The sequence below is a fragment of the Aythya ferina genome, assembly GCF_964211825.1.
Source record: "Aythya ferina genome assembly, chromosome: 3".
Taxonomy (NCBI): domain Eukaryota; kingdom Metazoa; phylum Chordata; class Aves; order Anseriformes; family Anatidae; genus Aythya; species Aythya ferina.
In genome coordinates, this window is record NC_140298.1 from 79,876,072 (window position 1) to 79,893,669 (window position 17,598).

Here is a 17,598-nt window from a genome sequence, read left to right on the forward strand (position 1 = left end):
AAAAACAAAACAAAATGACAGGGTGAAACAGGAAACCTTTACATTTGGGTTTAAAAATTACACAGGGAGTGCAGGTGAATGAGCTCTTGAGTCAAATTAGTGGCTGTGAGTTAGGGCTCATCTGTGCCATAAAATGGTTTGTCAGTGCAATTATACCAGTAATCCCAAGACTGCAGCAAAAATAAAGTTAATATATGACTCTAACACAGCTATGCCAGCAACTTAGCCTAAGTGTGCAAAACTCAAACCAGTAAATTTTTCTTTTACTAGCATAGTTTATGCAATTTAGAGAAATATTTGACCTATGTGGGTAAAATAGCTCATTTAGTCAATACAAACTGTGACTCCAGCAAAGATTTTTTTCAGTGTGTCTCCAATATGACTACACCCATGAAGCCCATGTGGTGTTGCTGGTTTAAGAGACATTGGAGTAGAGACACCACCATCTTGGTGAGGGCTCCAGAGGCTGTGCTCTGGGCTGGGGTAACATAGCCACAGCTCTGGAGGGAAGTTAATTAATAACTTCATCACAGAATCATACATGTATAATCACAGAATCACAGAAAGGTTAGGGTTGGAATGGACATTAAAACACCATCTAATTGCAACCCCCTGCCATGGGCAGGGGCACCTTCCAGCAGACCAGGTTGCCCAAAGCCCCATCCAGCCTGGCCCTGAACACCTCCAAGGATGGAGCATCCGCAGCTTCTCTGGGCAACCTGTGCAAGGGCCTCACCACTTTGCTGTTAATACTTAACACCCATTGTTAACATTTAACAGCAATATGCCAATGGGCTAAGGCTTCATCAGTGGGCTCCATTCCCAGCTCTCCCACACCACAAAAATGCACATTTTAATCTGTCCTCTGGAGGAACAGCAAGGTCAGTGTGTGTTAGATAAACATCTAGATAATCATGGTAGGTGGCTAGGTCTCCCCTGCCCTTAGGGTCTTTAAACCTACAACTGCTTTGAGATGGGCTTCTTGAAGTCCTGCTGTCTTTGAATTGCAGCTCTCAGAGCAGAACCCTGTTTGTTTCCTGTCAACTCCTTCTTCCTTCTGCAATCAGCATTGATTGTGCCATGGAAAATAATCTTTGGTTCACACATTAAGAAAAACTGAAAACACCAAGCAGAGAGAAATTACCAAACAACAAAAACTGTCAAAGTAGGTGATGCTCCTAAATCTGCATTGAAAATCACTTAGGAGTAGGAGTACTTTCAAAAGTGTTGAGAACATACTACTCCAGTTATGGATTTGTCATCCTAAAATTTCAATGTCCCCAATGCTGCAAAGTTTGCCTCAGCCACTCAGCTAAGAGCAAGGGATGCTAGGAAAGAAATGGCTATCTTGGCAGAACACTGGTTTGAAAAGTCCAAATACATGTCAGAGAAAATCAGTACCAAAGGATTAATGAAGATGCAGTGGGTCAGAAAGGTTGGTTTTCATTTCTAGCACTGACTCTAACCTTCTGCCATACAGGAACCTTCATCTTATCATAATCAATGCAGAAAAAAGCTCTACCTCAATCTGTTTCATACAACTGCTTAAAAATAAAGTAAGTCCAAATTTAAAATAATAATAAAGAAGCTTTGTTCAAACAAAGCCACCAAAATGTTCAGCTTGTGGCAGAAGGAAAACACAGCTATGTAGATTTTTCATTCCCTGCTGCATTTCTCTCTTTTCTACTTTTTGTCTCCCATTTAAAATGCACCCAGGTTTAGTCAACTGAGACTATTCCTTTTGCAGCACTCGTGTGATGTTCAAGTCCAGAAAGCAACATCCCGAAATAGCCCGATGCCAGTGTACATTTTCAGCTCTCCAGGTGGCTGGACTGTGTTGTTTCTGTCCTTTCCCAGCCACGAGACTACATGCAGCTATCAGCACTGGAGGCAGAAGCTCCCTTCACTTTTTTTTTGCTATTCTTTTACATTACTCCATGCCTCCATCTGATTTTGTTTCCAAGAACATGGGATAAGACATTATAGCAGCATCAGCGCTATTCCAGCTCAGTTCAATGAACCTTCTCTCTCTCTTTTTCTCACACCCAACAAAAACAGCTATTAACATTTTTAACGTCTTCTAAAAGACTGCCAAACCAAGGAGTTTCCTTATTAAAACCAAACCAACCAACCAAACAAAAAACCCATGGCAGTAAAAGGAAAAAACTTGTCGTGTCCTTAAAAATAAAGCCACACATTTAAAATACTTTTCGGGGTTTTCCTACTTTCTCTTGTATCTTTAATGAGAGGGCAAAATATGTTAATGGTGGCTGTTGCTATAGCAAGCTAAGGCATCTGTACTCAAGTCTCTTGCTTAATTGCTTATTGCTCTGGAGTGATGAGGTCATGTTAACATCATTGACCCTCTGGGCACATTTATTCTATCAAAATTAACATAGAAATGACCCAAGGCAAATCCCTGTTCTTTCTTTCTCCTGCTTGCTTAGGGTGAGGACTAGCTCTAACTAGTACGACTCTGGCATTCTTTGGCCCTGACTGTGGAAGAATTTTTTTCTGGCACTGATGAAACACTACAAATAAAAAATACTGATTTTCTCACAGAATTACCAACTGTTGAAGATTGCTTTTGAATTTCATTAAAACACTTTTTTGTTTGTTTGTTTGTTTGTTTTTCCTAATAACTATATACTGTAGTAATTTGGATCACTAGATTTCATTTTGTTACCTCATATATCCAAATACATTAAAAGAAGATATTAATAAGTAGCATAAATGTCCTGATAGAGAATGGGACCATGGGTGGGAAATGGCTTACTGCTCAGTTCTTGAAGTAGAACTAACATGCTCAAATATTAGGCATTTGGCAGAGATGCAAGACACAACTAAGTTTTTTGTATTATTTGTCTGTGAGTCCCACAGTAATCTTTTTAATTGCACCCTACATAGAGCTGTGTAGCACACAGCTCAAAAGCTGATTTTTAATCATCAATCATTTTACCTGGCTAGAAGTTTTATACTCTTTTGCCCACACTAAATGTTAATTTCACATGCCTATGTTAAATCCATATTTCTTAAAATGTTCACAAGTGCAGGTGAGGAAACCATAATGGAAGATTTCTGATGGTCAGTGGGAGACCAGCAGGCTGGAGATGCTATGTGCTTCTTGGCTAGCTAATGATTTCAGAAGGTAGATAGTTCTGTCATCCACTGAGGATGACAATTTAAGGGACTGCTTCATAATCTAAGACAGATAGTGATCTCCCCCATAGGCAGCAAAGGTCCTTTCTTTCATGTTTTGCTAGAGCCCTCAAATAAAGCAACTAATAAAGTGAAGCCTCATCTCTCTTGATAGTGAGTTTAAAGGGCAGATGGATAAAGACTTAAAGGAGCTGATTTAACAAGAGTAAGTAGAATAATTACAGGCTGATTTTATAGGCTGGCATTGCTTCTTGAAACTGTACTTCTGCTTTCATGCACAAGTCCTGACATTCTGTAGTCAATAGGACTATTTTAGACAAAAACTTTCATTCTCTCTTTCTCTGCACTACAGACAAAGCTCACATGCTCAGTGGTATGTGGACTGAGGAAGTACGTGAAGCACCCTACTTTGTTTCATTTTTCAGTCTTTCCTGTAACTTTTCAACTTCTTTGGCAGTGAGCAGGAGAAGAATTGGCCACACAGATAAGGTAATTGCCCTGGAAGGCATGGAAGTTACTGGATAAATCTCAATTAGCTGCAATGTACCACTGCCAGTGCTGGAGGAGGGGGCAGACATCTCCTGCTCACCCTCCTTCCTACTGATGCATGCAGAGCCTGGGAGAACCTCCACTGCCTCAAGTCCTCATTAAGAGCCACTCTTTGTGCTGAGTTTAGAGGGCAATTTTTGTGGGGGAGGGTGAGGAACCAGTGGGATAACTGAGAGAAAATGTAAGAAACCTTCTTTGGGGAATACTGGATGGGGAAATTGAGGGCTTCTATTTGCTTTTGTGTCATATTTCAAGACAATTCCACTTGATTATATATGTTTTCCGTCATGTTCTGGGGGTTTTGAACTTCCCATAAAATAAAACAAAACAAAACAAAACAAAATAAAATAAAATAAAATAAAATAAAATCTTATTTCAGATTCAGTATACTGCCGAACTCAAATGCAATAGAAATGTTGCAGGCCATTTTAAAATAAAAATGAAGTATATTTTGAAATAAAACAAAAACAAAAGATAATAAAATGTTTTTCTAAATCATTAACACAAATTTCAAATTTCAAACTTTATGGGGGAATTGTGTTTGGCTGGAAATGATGCTGGAAATTTTTTAGAAGACAAAGTCCTCTTCACTAGCACTTTAAGTCTTCTACAAACTGACAGTGCAGAAAAACAAGAACTTAGTGGAAACAGAAATAATTTCCTGGAAGTTTTTCAAGAGACATACCTTAATTGTGGACTACAGGGTGTCCAGTTCTAACAGAGGAGAAAGACTGTATTTGTATCAGTATTTGCTGCACCAAACTGGCACAAATCAGAAAAAATGACAAGTTTTTTTGTTGTTGTTGTTTTGTTTTGTTTTGTTTTGTTTTGTTTTGTTTTGTTTTCAACTATAAACGTTGATCTAATTAAGATTTTTTCTCCACCTGCAAATCTGATCATGCCTATGCACTTATATCACCAGAACAACCACAGGTCTAACTTTGACAAAAGGCAACATTGCTAAGAGCAACAGTGGGTCACCAATAGTTGTGTCTACCTCCAAGGTGCACACTGTTTACAGAATATACGTGGCAATGGTGGTGGCTCCCATGGAAAACGTTTCCTCATTGTGAAGTATGATGGTTACTGGTAAATCTGAAAATCACTCTGAATGCATTTGTTTGCATCCATATATGATCATAAGGCTCACTCACCTTCTATCTTCAGAGAGTATGTCCTTATTTCTAGTGGTGGTGTCTTGAAATACTTTTCTTATGTTTTCAATTATGTTTTCATCCACATACTCATAGTTGTGCTCTTCTTCCTGTTCCTTTTCACTCTCCCACTTTCCAAGTGGGTTATTTGTTAGACCTGAGTAATCAACAAATAAATAACTGTAAGGAAATGAAAGATACTGCCCTTGCCCAGAAAAATGTACAATTCACACACTCAACCACAAAAGTCAAAAACAAAGGAAGCAGTGTTCACTTTTCGCATTTTCACAGAGATCTAAAGAGACTTGCTCAGATTCCCAAACAACATTTGTACCAGATCAAGAATGAAACCCAGATGAGCATTTTAGAAAATTGTCTTCATTCTTCTAAGAATTCCTCTTTCAGATTTTGCAAAATACTTGTGCTTGAAAAATCTGTGGACAAAACAGATAATCTGTTGTCCACTCCCTGATAGCTATCTGTCCACAGACAAATCTAAGGTTTAATAAAATGGTTATAAAGTCCAGTCACTGAGTGTAAAAGCAGACATATAAAACTGTCTTATCATATAAAGAGATGAGTAGTCCACCTATCTCATGCAGCACCTACCAACCCTATTGCAGACTTGCTTCTGTGCTCATGTGTTTCTTTGCCTGAAGAGAAGAATCTGTAGCTAGGAAACTGTGATGTTATTTTGGGATTTTCTAGAACTAAAATCCCTAATTTCTTCTTATTCAGAAGGCGATAAAACAAAGAGAGATGCAGGCTTGGAAGTGGTGTGAGGTTGAAGTGAAAAGATTTGAAGTACATTTCTTTGTGTCCACTGAGCACTTTGTGTCTACAGCAAAACTGAGGACAAACCTTTCAAAAAGTGGTGGTCTTTTCCCACTAGGGCAGAGACCCTCACAGAAGGCCTGTTTGCAGCTCCAGCTCCTGAGTGTTCTCTGCTCTGATTCGTGGCATCGCAGCAGCTTGATGCTATCATTCACATTGATTGACAGTCTGCTGCCAAAAGTCCCCATGGTCTCCTGCCTTGCCCATGTGCTCTTATTGCACCCTTGAAACTTAAGGTAATGGCACGGGACACATGGAACTGTTCATCACACAGAGAAAAACCTTACAAGGATCAGTCATTGAGTGCCCCATGTCCCCTCTCTGGACCCATCATGTCTCTTGGCATTTGCTGTGGTGGGGAAGAGATGCGTCAAGACAAGAACATGGATAAGAACATGGTCAAGACAAGAGATGGGCAGGACAAGAACAGACCGCACTTTGGGTTTGTCCACATTTAATGGAACTGGGAGGACACTCTTTCAAAAGGAAGAAGTTTCATGTGAAGTGGCAAAACTGTGTGAAAGGCTGCTTCTGGAACAGCTGTTCCTGTCTGGTTAATTTGCTACAACATAACCTGAAACAACCTGCAAATGTGTCAAGCCCTCACAGCCTATCTGACGTCTAAGCAAGGCCATGTTTATCAAATATATCCTTCTGTATGGCACTGAGTTTCTCAAACAAGAATTCTCCCAAGCTTGTTCTTGGGATTATGGTGCTCCCCTTCACCAAGAAAATACCTGTATATTCATTCTCTCAGCAATCTCCAGCCCCCACTTGTGTTTGTCCTAAAACTCTCCATTGCCGAGGTGTCTCTCCCTGAAAAACTGGGCAGGAGTGATGACTCCTCTTTCTGAAGTTGTGATCCACTCCCTTTTAGAAATTTGAAGGCTAGAAATAACCATTAAGTTCATCAAGTATACAATTTACCATGGACCAGTTTACTCACAAGTACCCCTGCTACCAGATCTTGATATCAAAAGGGGGAGAAGAAAAAAACAAAACCAACAACCACCACTGTGTGATGCAAATTTAATGAAGATCTCACTCAAACATGTGGCCACTCTCTTATAAATAAACATTTCCAGGTTTGCCGTTCATTTGCAGGTTGGCTGTGTTTGATATCAGTAAAAGTAAACTAATGAATAAAACAGGCACCGAAGGAATAAGCTAATCCTTGTGATTCAGCAAGGGAAATATTGTTTGTGCACTTAGACTTGCTAATACGGATATAAAGTACAGGTTGCACATGGATGGCATAGCTAGACTTTCTTCTTTCCCAAACATACACAATCAAAATGATTGTGTCTTGCTTCTAAGCAAGACATCTCAAGGAGAAAGGAAATTAATGTCATCAGGCCAGACTAAATCACAGCTGTCCCCAGTCCAAATCAGTGTAGGATGCCTTCTGAAATGTATATATTTACACTTCAATAAAGCATTAAGCAATGAATGGGACAAGCTGAATGATCCCAACGGGATTCTGAACAGTGAAATCAATGCAATTTGTTTCTCTGCTTGAAAAAAATCCATTAGTCTCAACACTGAATTACTGAATCAGATACGCCATCTTAGCCTGCTAAGAAAACAAGGTTTATGTCATCATGCTGTCTATCCATCCATCAATCTTTTCAGTACTTTTAAATTTTGTATTATTTTTTTTTGCCAATTTCAGTCAAATTTGAAAAGGGGGCAGAAGTCACAACGTGGTTATAACAAAGAGAGTTGAATTAGTTCCTCTATTGAAAGAAAGGCATGCAGAACACATCTGTTACACACTCCACTTGGCAGCAGACAGCAGGATAAATCAGCATGTTCGTATTGGTTGGCCACTCAACACAGACATAGCTCCAGACCTGCTCTTTTTCATTTGATAGGAGTGCCATAAGGAGAGTTTTGGTTATTATCAGGGAATGAGGGAAAGGAGCAGTGGGGGACAACAGACCTGAACCCTTATTAAACCAAATTTCATTAACTCTGCTCTTCCTGGAACAATTTGTATAATTATGTTTGGCTTTATAGTGGAAAGGGAGTACTCTGTAGACAAATAATTTCCATTTATCTCACTCATATCCTCAAGTGGGTAGTTGTTTTGTTTTGTTTTGTGTTTTTTTTTTTTCTTGTTGATTTTTCTTTTTTCTCTTTTTCTCTCTCTCTCTCTCTTTTTTTTTTTTTTTTCCATCTGAATATACTTACAATTCTTTCACAGACTTCAAGATCACAAATAGTTGTTATAACTCTCCATTCTGGCCTTTTCCAAAATGCAAGCAACAGAAGTAACTTAACCTATCAGTCCCACTGCTAGAATGCAATCAGTGCTAAAAACACAAGTTCATACAAGGCCGCACAACTAAATATGCCTTGCTATGACCATAACACAGTTTTATAGCTGTGGTAAATATCTCAGCCCATGATTTATGCTGCATAAATTAACATTCAGCCACATTAATAACATGTAATGCTTATAGATATGCCTAACCTGAAAACAATAGTTCTGAATAATTATACACAATAATACCGTGAATTAAACAAGGTGGAGCTATGTCCTTATTTCTGAGCATCACTTAAGTGAAAAAGCACAGAAGTGAAGAGCATATGCATAAGCCAAAGAGTTTTTATGAACAGTAGTTCTTTATTTGCTGTGGCCCTGGTTCCGATGGTCCTCGATGTTAATGAGAGCTAACTCCTTAGGGAGTGCTACTGAAAGCTATTGAGTGATAGCAGAATCAGAGCCAATAAAAGCAATGAACTGTTTCCTGGGCTGGTATCCATCAGTCATTCTTTCATTTGGTGATTTAGCATGTCTTTAAAAACTGTTAAGAATCAAAATATTTCATATGCACTGTAAGGTTAAAATTTAATTTATATTTAATATTTATTATTTAATATTTATCTGTGTCTGGAACTTAATAGGCCATTGTTTGGAAAAGATAAATCTTAAAGTTTGTTTCTTAATAAAAAATAGACTTCCAGAAAGATACAAATATTGACTTCTTTCACTGTCCTTTATTTCCAAGTATTCTTCTTTGCCACTGCTTCTCTAGTCTACCCTGCTGAATTTATTGAATCTTTACAGTCACTGATGTCCACTATTCCATTACTGCTTCTTTCTTGTAAAATAAACCCTCAGTATATCAATAACTCAATATATCAATAAATAAATAGATAAGACCGGGACAGGCTAGAGAGATGAATTGGAAGAAACCAAATGAGGTTTAATAAGAGCAAGTGTAGATTCCTGCACCTGGGAAGGAACAGCCACTTGTATCAGTACAGGCTGGGGGATGACCTGCTGGAGAGGAGCTCTGAGGAGAAGGACCTGGGGGTCCTCGTGGACAATAGGTTGACCATGAGCCAGCAGTGTGCTCTTGTGGCCAAGAGGGCCAATGGGATCCTGGCGTGCATTAAAAGTAGTGTGGCCAGCAGGTCAAGCTCCCCCTCTACTCTGCGCTGGTCAGGCCTCACCTTTAGTACTGTGTCCAGTTCTGGGCTCCCTGGTACAAAAAAGACAGGGATCTTTTGGAAATAGTCCAGCAGAGGGCCACAAAGATGATACGGGGCCTGGAACATCTTCCTTATGAGGAAAAGCTGAGAGACCTGGGTCTGTTCAGCCTGGAGAAAAGACTGAGAGGGGATCTTACCAATAAATACCTGAGTTGTGGGAGACAGAGGGATTTGGCCAACCTCTTTTCAGTGGTTTGCAGGGACAGGACAAGGGGCAATGGTCACAAGATAGAGCACAGGAAGTTCCACACCAACCTGCAAAAGATTTCTTCACGGTGAGGGTGACAGAGCAATGGGACAGGCTGCCCAGGGAGATTGTGGAGTCTCCTTCTCTGGAGATATTTAAGACCTGTCTGGATGACTACCTGGGCAGCCTGCTCTAAGGAAACTACTTTGGCAGGGGGGTTGGACCCGACGATCTTTCGAGGTCCCTTCCAAACCCTTCAATTCTGTGATTCTGTGAACTCTTACCGATGAGAAATGTTTACCACAGGTTTTAATGAATAGCATGTTTTGGGTGTCATCGTACCTCAGCGCAGGAGGGTACAGAGAAGGTCTCAGTGCCCCACCATGCACCCCACCTGCTCTCAGCTGCTGCTCTGCACAGCTGCTTCCTCCCAGGGCTGGTGCAGCTGGAGAAATGCCACAAAACTGGATGGCACAGGCAGAAAGTGGGAGAAGTGACTCATGCAAAGTCCCCCCCCCGGTCACCTGGCATGTAATCTTGCAACAGCTCCTTGTAACTGCTTCTACATGCTTCTGGAGCCTCTGCATATTACTGCAATTAAAATCAGTCAGATCTAATAAATGAGGGAAATACAAAAGGATGCAGAGCACTTTCTGTCCCTGCTGTATGTTAGATTTTAGTGAAGAACAAAACAGATTGAAAATCTTTATGCATAATCTACCAAAGTGTACTCACCATCCTATTAAATGATGCAATCTCTTTATTTTATGTCGTTTTCTTACTTTTTCTTTTTTTTTGGCTTATCTCAGAAGATGCATCAGCAATGAATATGTTTTTTTGATAATGGCTCAAAAAACAGGGAAAAGAGTACAATTATTTTTCTAAAGATAGTGGAGCCAAAGGATGTAATAACAGTTTTGCCTTAATCAAATATAGAATTAAAGTATAGAAGCTGGAGGGAATTGTCATACTTGTACACATGTACACAGTATAGAATTCCTAATTCATATTGCTTATCCTTATACATCAATTCAGAACACTAGTGTAGATTTCCTGAGACAATGTGAGAGTTTTTGTTTTGTTTTGTTTTGTTTTTGTTTTTAATTATTTTGTTTTGTTTTCAAAATAATTCAGAATTCTATGTTTTGCTTAAAGCTTTTGAAAATATTAAGTTCAATTCATTGTATTATTTGGTTTAAAGTATAGCCACATAACCAAATGTATTGCCCTAAATGATAAAATGATAGAACAGCAAGCTACAGCACAGGGGCAGAAATTTCTTAAACCATTTTCACGTCAAAGCTAGTATACATTTTATGTGTACTCTGAACTGCAATCAGAAGCCCCCTTCCGAAATCAAGTGCCTAAAGTCAGAAAAGCATAAATAGCTTCCCTAAAATATCTTGGCATCAATAAACAAAATTAACATAAATATTTTTTTTTTTATTGCAGAATGTAACAACTCCAGAAAGCTAAGGCATATACAAGAAGATTAGGTGATGTTTTCAAGATGCCACTTAGAATAAATTTCAAGGTTAAAGCAAAACAAACTGATATAGCAGATTTCAGATGAGAGTTATGATCCTGGAGAACTGCTGCTATTTCTAATGAATTCAAACTCAGTCAAATCTAAGAAAATAAGATAATATCTTTAGTGGCCAATTCAAGTTTAACTGCAACACAGGAGAAAAAAAAAAATGTTCTATTTCTTAGAAACAAAGATAACAAATCCTATCTTCACTAACAAGAACTCTGCAAGAAAACACCGTAGAGGCCTTAAAACTGAAAGAAAAACGTTGCCTTTTCTTTTCAGATCTGGCCTATGGTAAGAAGTAGTAATTGTGCCTGTAAATGTTTTGTTTTTTTTTGTTTTTTTTTTTTTTGAAAGCACAGATTCATTATCCTTATTAGGAATTTGAAGCAGGTTGGTGCTTTGGAGGGTGGCTTAACATTCACTAGTAGAAGTTTAAAAATTAGTCAGTGAATGGTGCATTTCCTCCCACTCAAAATCCACAGGAGTGTGTCTGTGTTATTAGTCTTGACATATTTTCTAATCCATTATCCTGTGAATTAGCAGAGCAGAGAATACTCTCTGGAACAGACAAGCTTGCTGCACGCAACAGTGGACTCCTGGGGATCCCTTGACTGGCCAGGAAGAACTGCTTTATCATCTAATCCAATCTCCTGTATAATTTTGCAGTTATCTTTGAATTAAGCCCAGTAATTAGGGCTATACTAACACACAGCTTTCAGAAAAAAACTTTAGCTTTGATCTGGGTATGTCAGTGTACAATCCATCACAATTCTTTGGTCTAGGTTATTAAATCTGCCTATCTCCAACATTTAACTCACACTATACTCAAATTTAGGTAGTTTGAAAAGGGAGGTACTCTAAGGCGGTTAAACAAGAGTTGTTTGGAAATGGGCTGGGAAGCCTCCTTGCTGAGGATGAGGAGAGCAACTGGACCTCATTAACCATGCACATCTTAAAGTCAATACGCAAGCCTCAAAGAAAAATGTATCTCTAAATATTTTGAATTGAGATCTCAGATGGTATCTGGTCTGGGGCCATCTCCCTCCTGACTTAGATCTGCTCACTGTACAGAAAGACAAACCAGTTGGGCAGCAGCCGAAGTGATCACAACACCTGACAGTTTTATGGCAATATACAGAAACACAAGCTAGTCCCAACATAAAGAATGGAAGGAAATGGCCACCTCCAAATGCTGTTGTTGGACAAAAGCCTTAGCAATGGTAACTCCAAACTTCTTTTCTCAGCCAGGGTATCTCAGTTTAGAAACAACTGCATAGTTCCCGTAAGAGGCACAGGAAACAACAGCATGACACTGCTCCTTGCTACAGGAACTGAGCTGCTGAGTTCAGAAAAATCTCTGAAAAATCTTGACTATAAAGGCATTATGTGACTTCAGCCTTTGTGGCTTTTCCAGTCTGTTAGGAGTCTAAACCCACCAAGGTAAAGCACCTTCATGAGCACTGAGACCCACATTATGATGTCCTCATCATAATCTTTAAGTCTGGCTTACTTCAGTAAGGATGCCTTTGTCATGTTTTCTTCAGATGTGTCCCTCCCCACTTCTTGTGTCTGACTCACCCCACAAGACCAACCCATGCAAGTGATCCAGCTGATCCCTGCATGGACAGAAGTGATGTGCAGGTAGTTTCATTGACATCAGAGAGTACATCGTTAACCCATCCTGGTAATAACCTTGTTCTAGAGCTTAAACAGAGCATGTCATTCTCTTCAACTGCCAATGTGAAAACTTCACTATTTACCACTATAAAATCTAATCAGATCATTAAACAGTAACAAAATGGATCTTACAGGGAGATTCTTCAAAGTCACAGAATAACAAATATGTGACTATCTTTCAAAACAGCCAGATACCTAAATACCTTCAGAAAAACGGTCCCCAAATAATCAGCTTCCACAGCAGTACAAATCAGTGAATATTCAACATGCTACAGTAATCTTTCAATATAAAAGTTATGTTGCATTTGCGTAGGTTTAGATAGGCTGACCTTTTTAGGAATCTCACACACTGAATGAGAAGACAATAAAGAGAAATTTTGTGGGAATTATTCTTACAATGATATCAATTATCATTTAACAAATACTGTGGGAATGAGTATTTGTGTCTTAATCTTCCAAATGTTCCACTGTTGTAATTAATGTGAGGTGTTCATATTTCAGTTATAACCCATGACTGACAGACCAGTGAAATCAACTGATTTTTTTGTATTAACTTCAAACTATTTTGTACTTGTCCTCATATCATCTAGCTTCTCAACTTCAGTATGTTCTGAAAAAAGGAAAAAGTTGAAAGATAAGTAGAAAACCTAACCAGTTATTAAATAGTCTTGGGAAATCCAAGCAAATGGCAAATTTTAAAGCAATTAATGGTCAAGTAATTTTCTCAACATTAATTTTCTTCAAAATACAAAAGTATGAGTTGAAGACATCTTCATATACTTAGTGTAAACTGCTTCCTCATCCTTAATACCTGCTAGAATCAGCATTTTTTGTCATAAATTATATAAAGTTTCCCAAAGGAAAAGGAAAGTGCATCTTTCCACACAAGTCTGTTCCTATAAACTACTGAATATTCATGTTACAGTGTCAAACAGAGTTTAACACTATGCTGCTGTTGAAAGCTTGGATAAATTTGCCTTATAGCATTTATGGAGGAAGAACAGAAATGTTTGCTTTTTATTGTTTTTGACAAATCCACAGATTCCAAGTGAAATCACACAAAATAATCCTGCGTGCAAATTATTTATTGGGGTTAGGGTTAAGATTTGTTGTATTAATAACTTAAACCATAAATCTTAACTGACCTTTAATCACAGCGGCTTCTACTAATGTAGGTTTCCCAGTCATGTCCTTCACATTGTCATGATGCACCAAATCATTTTGACAACTAACTTGTAATTCTGAAACATCAGCAGCTTGATTTGCACATGATTTCTTGGTGGTGTCTACACAGAAATTCTGAAATTACATAGAAGAACACATTGACTTCACATGTAAATTGTTGCTCCAAACTGGATACTTTCAGAGATGTGACTCATAAAAGCAACATTCTTTGGGCTGCTTTTGTGAAATTTAACCACAAATTGTCAAAGCAATTCATTAATAACATTTCCCATAATGCTTGTCTTTACGACAAATACTTCACAAAATATCATGATGAGAAGACACTCTTGGTGAAGAAATTACCTTTAGAACGTATCTCAAGACTGCCTTTTCTTTATTTGTGTGTATGGACTCATGTAAACACAGGGAGGTATATTTACTTATGCCTTTTGGTTGACACAGGTTTCTTTCTGATTAACTACTTTTATTGTATTGATCTTTCATTTGATGGGTTCTGATATATATTGCATCACAAGTTCATATGAACTCTGACATTTCAATTACATTTATACAGTGGCATTCATAGCATGGTGAGTATAGTTAGATGATAGAAATAGATGATTAAGACATAATTAACTGTAGTATTATAACATTGTGGAAAGTAAGTTATGTGGCAGTAATACTTTACTCCTTGAATTTCATGCCTGATACGTATATTTTCATAATTCTGTTTTTTTAATTGTGAGTTATTAGTTATAAATTCTTTCAGTCGGGAAAAAAAAATACCTGTGCAAATAAGTGTCAATTAAAAGTGTCAAAAAGTGTATCTTCATTGAAGCTATACAGTAGCTGCAGCATTCTTACAGTCCAATTATAATCATTATACTAGAAAGTCTGCATTTGTTTTAAATAATAAGCATAGATTTTTCATTCAAAAACATATGTAGATTTTCCTCAGCAATGATAAAATCATTTCTATTCAGAGACAGAAGGTTGCATTGGTAAAACTGACAGTAGTGACCCAGCAATAGTGTCTGATCTTTTCAGAATCAACCCACAGTTTGTGAAAGCACAACATGAACTCAGTTTTTATGACAATCTGCCCCTTCTGAAAAGATATGAGCTAGCAACAGGAAAGTCTCTGGTAATTGAAATAGAAAATTTGAGATAGCATATTAAGTGGAAGAGCTCAGGATGAAATCTGAAAAATGTATGGACAATTTTCTTCGGTAGGTGAGTCATGACATGACATAATTGGAAGACCATCATTTTTCAGTTAGAAGAACCCAAGGTAGTTATCTCCATTTTCTGAAATAAACACTGAAACCTCAATCTGCAGGGGCTGACTGAGTTACAGTATTCAATGCAAGTTTGTGCAGCACAGGCTGTACAATGCTGGCTAGCGCTCTTCGTGATTGCAGAAGAACCTCTGATACCAAGCAAAGCTTAAAGTAGTGATGTAATTCATGGAAACATCAGGGATTTGAACAAAAAGAAACACAGCTGAGGAATATTTTGCAAAGAGGACAGAAATGTCAGAAGAAGTTCTTAAAAGAAAAATAACCCAATGGAAAAAATGCTGTTCAAACTAGGATGATACTCCAGCGTATTGTAGAACAGCTTCACTGGAGTTACAGGACCTTTGTCTTTCTTCCACCAGCAAAGTGTGGCCTTTGTTTTATTTCTGGTTCTTTTCCTGACCATCTGCACCTAAACACACGTATGTGTTGCCAGCCTACCCTGGCAATATAAATACATTTTACAAGTACTTAATGAGAAACATCCACCTTTTGCTTGAGGAAAATACATGCTTAAATAACAATTTTTCAAATGTGTCACTGAATTTGTACTGTCCTCTGTATCATTCATATCTGTTTGTCACAAATGAAAGGTCTTGGAAGAGGCAGGGAGATATTTTTATTCATTGGCAGATTGTTCCTGTGTTCAGGTTATTGAGGATACTGGCCACACAGAATGCTTTCACTCAAAAGACAGTTTTCAGGTAACTGGGGGACCTTAATTTAAGCACTAGAAATAAAAAAATAATGCTTTCAACACGATTTCTCTCTCTCTCTCTTTTTTTTTTTTTTTTTTTTTTTTTTTTTTTTTTTTTTTCCAGTCAACTCCCTATTTACTATATTAATCCTAGCAATCAATATCAGGAATGAGTATGTTCAGATTATTTGTTTTGTGTTACCTTAATTAACTTAAAAACAAGCCATGCTATCAAAATGGAAAGATTCCCTCATTAGGAAGAATGTAACTGAAGGTTGTGCTAATCTTATCAGTCATCAGCAAAACCACACACTGTGATACAATGGTTACCTGGGGCACACTGCAAATAAATTTAAATATGCAGAACTCAAACATTTAAGAACAAACAGGATAACAGAAACTGGACTGTCACTTCATTATATGCTGAAATCTGATATCCCTTCAACATTCTTACTGGAGCTATAGATAACAGTTATACCAGAGACAAATAGAGATAAGATGCTTTTTAAAACTATGCACACACACACACACACACACACACACACACACACAAACAAATTAAAAAAAAAAAAAAAAAAAAGGCAGAGCAAAGTCTTACAGTCATCTTCCAAATAAATACTAGGCAGGCTTAACAGTACAGGGTTTTCATCTACTTGGAGTCATTGCTCTGCTGATTTAAAGAAAACAGGATACCAGCCTTGGTTTTCAGTACTGTTACTGCCAGAAGAAACACTGAATCAGTTAAAAACTTTATTTTTTCAGTCACTTCTTTTAACAGGCTACACAAGAGGATATCCCAAATCTCAACAACTACAAGTGTGTGAACTAAAAACAAGTTACCTCAATAGCTAAGCATTGCCCATTACATCTCTAGGTTCACTCACTGTCCAAGAACACTGTCTCAGAAGACGGAGTCATAAAGGTAAGGTAGCGTAAGACTGCACAGTCCTTCTCAGGAAATAAGAGGTGTTAATTCAAACAGGATACAACAATGTGTGAGGCTCATGTGAGAACTAAAGATCTGGGGATGAATCATCCTAGTAAGAACAGAAGTTGCAGCATTCTGCAGAAGCTGTAAATGAGTCCAGAGTTTAACCAAGACACATAAACTGAAAACACTGAAGTAGCAAACTGAGTTTCAGAGCAAACAGTTTGAATGAATTTCCCTTGATTACCTGAAGAGCTTAACACACTACTGCTTGTGTGCATGTGCATGAGCTCATATTATATGTTTCCCTCCCCTTGCCTGCTCCAAAAGCAGTGACATCTGACATCATTCTTGTTCTTATGAACAGCATCAAAGAAATAGCAATGTTTTGCCCATCTACAGCACCTGACCAAAAAAAAAAAAAAAAAAAAAAAGCTTTCAAAAATGTCAATTTCCCCTGAAATTTAAGCATATGTTAGCATCTCCTTCTCACAGTTACAAAGTATATTCTCTGTCTTCAGAAAATCAGGCTATAAATAGTTGCCTCCCTGCAAATATTTCTTTCATTACTATGTGTAATTGTTTTTGAACTCATTTACATTTCTGATATCAACATCATGTGGCAATGAGTTTGAAAGTTTACTTCTGCATTTCTGCATTTTGTAAATTGTCCTTTTTAAAAAACAGTCCTACCAAATAATTTCATGCAGCCATTGTATTCACTCTCTGTTTACCTGTTTACCTTCTCACCGCATTCAGGTTTTTACAGACATATTTAACCTCTCTCCAGAGTCCACTCTTGCTCAGGCTGAGGAGCTCTAGTCTATAGCATTTTTCCTCTTAAAGGAGCCAAATTGTAATCCATGATGCAATGGATCCTGAAATTTCTGCTTCTTTTCCAGATAGCAGCCTGAAA

General features: G+C 37.9%; 1 protein-coding gene across 3 annotated transcripts in view; it reads right to left on the reverse strand.

Annotated features, from left to right (window-relative positions):
* THEMIS (thymocyte selection associated) overlaps nt 1-17,598 on the reverse strand; it is a 91,894-nt gene that overhangs the window by 2,031 nt on the left and 72,265 nt on the right. The window contains exons 5-6 of one of the 3 annotated variants that reach the window (XM_084515268.1): nt 13,741-13,894; nt 4,863-5,019 (exon numbers count right to left, since the gene is read on the reverse strand). In XM_084515268.1, the coding sequence (XP_084371394.1) occupies nt 4,863-5,019; nt 13,741-13,894 (311 nt within the window). Of the gene's footprint in view, nt 1-4,862; nt 5,020-10,159; nt 10,232-13,740; nt 13,895-17,598 lie in introns of those variants that run through there. The other 2 variants (XM_084515269.1, XM_084515270.1) reach the window with 2 other exon arrangements.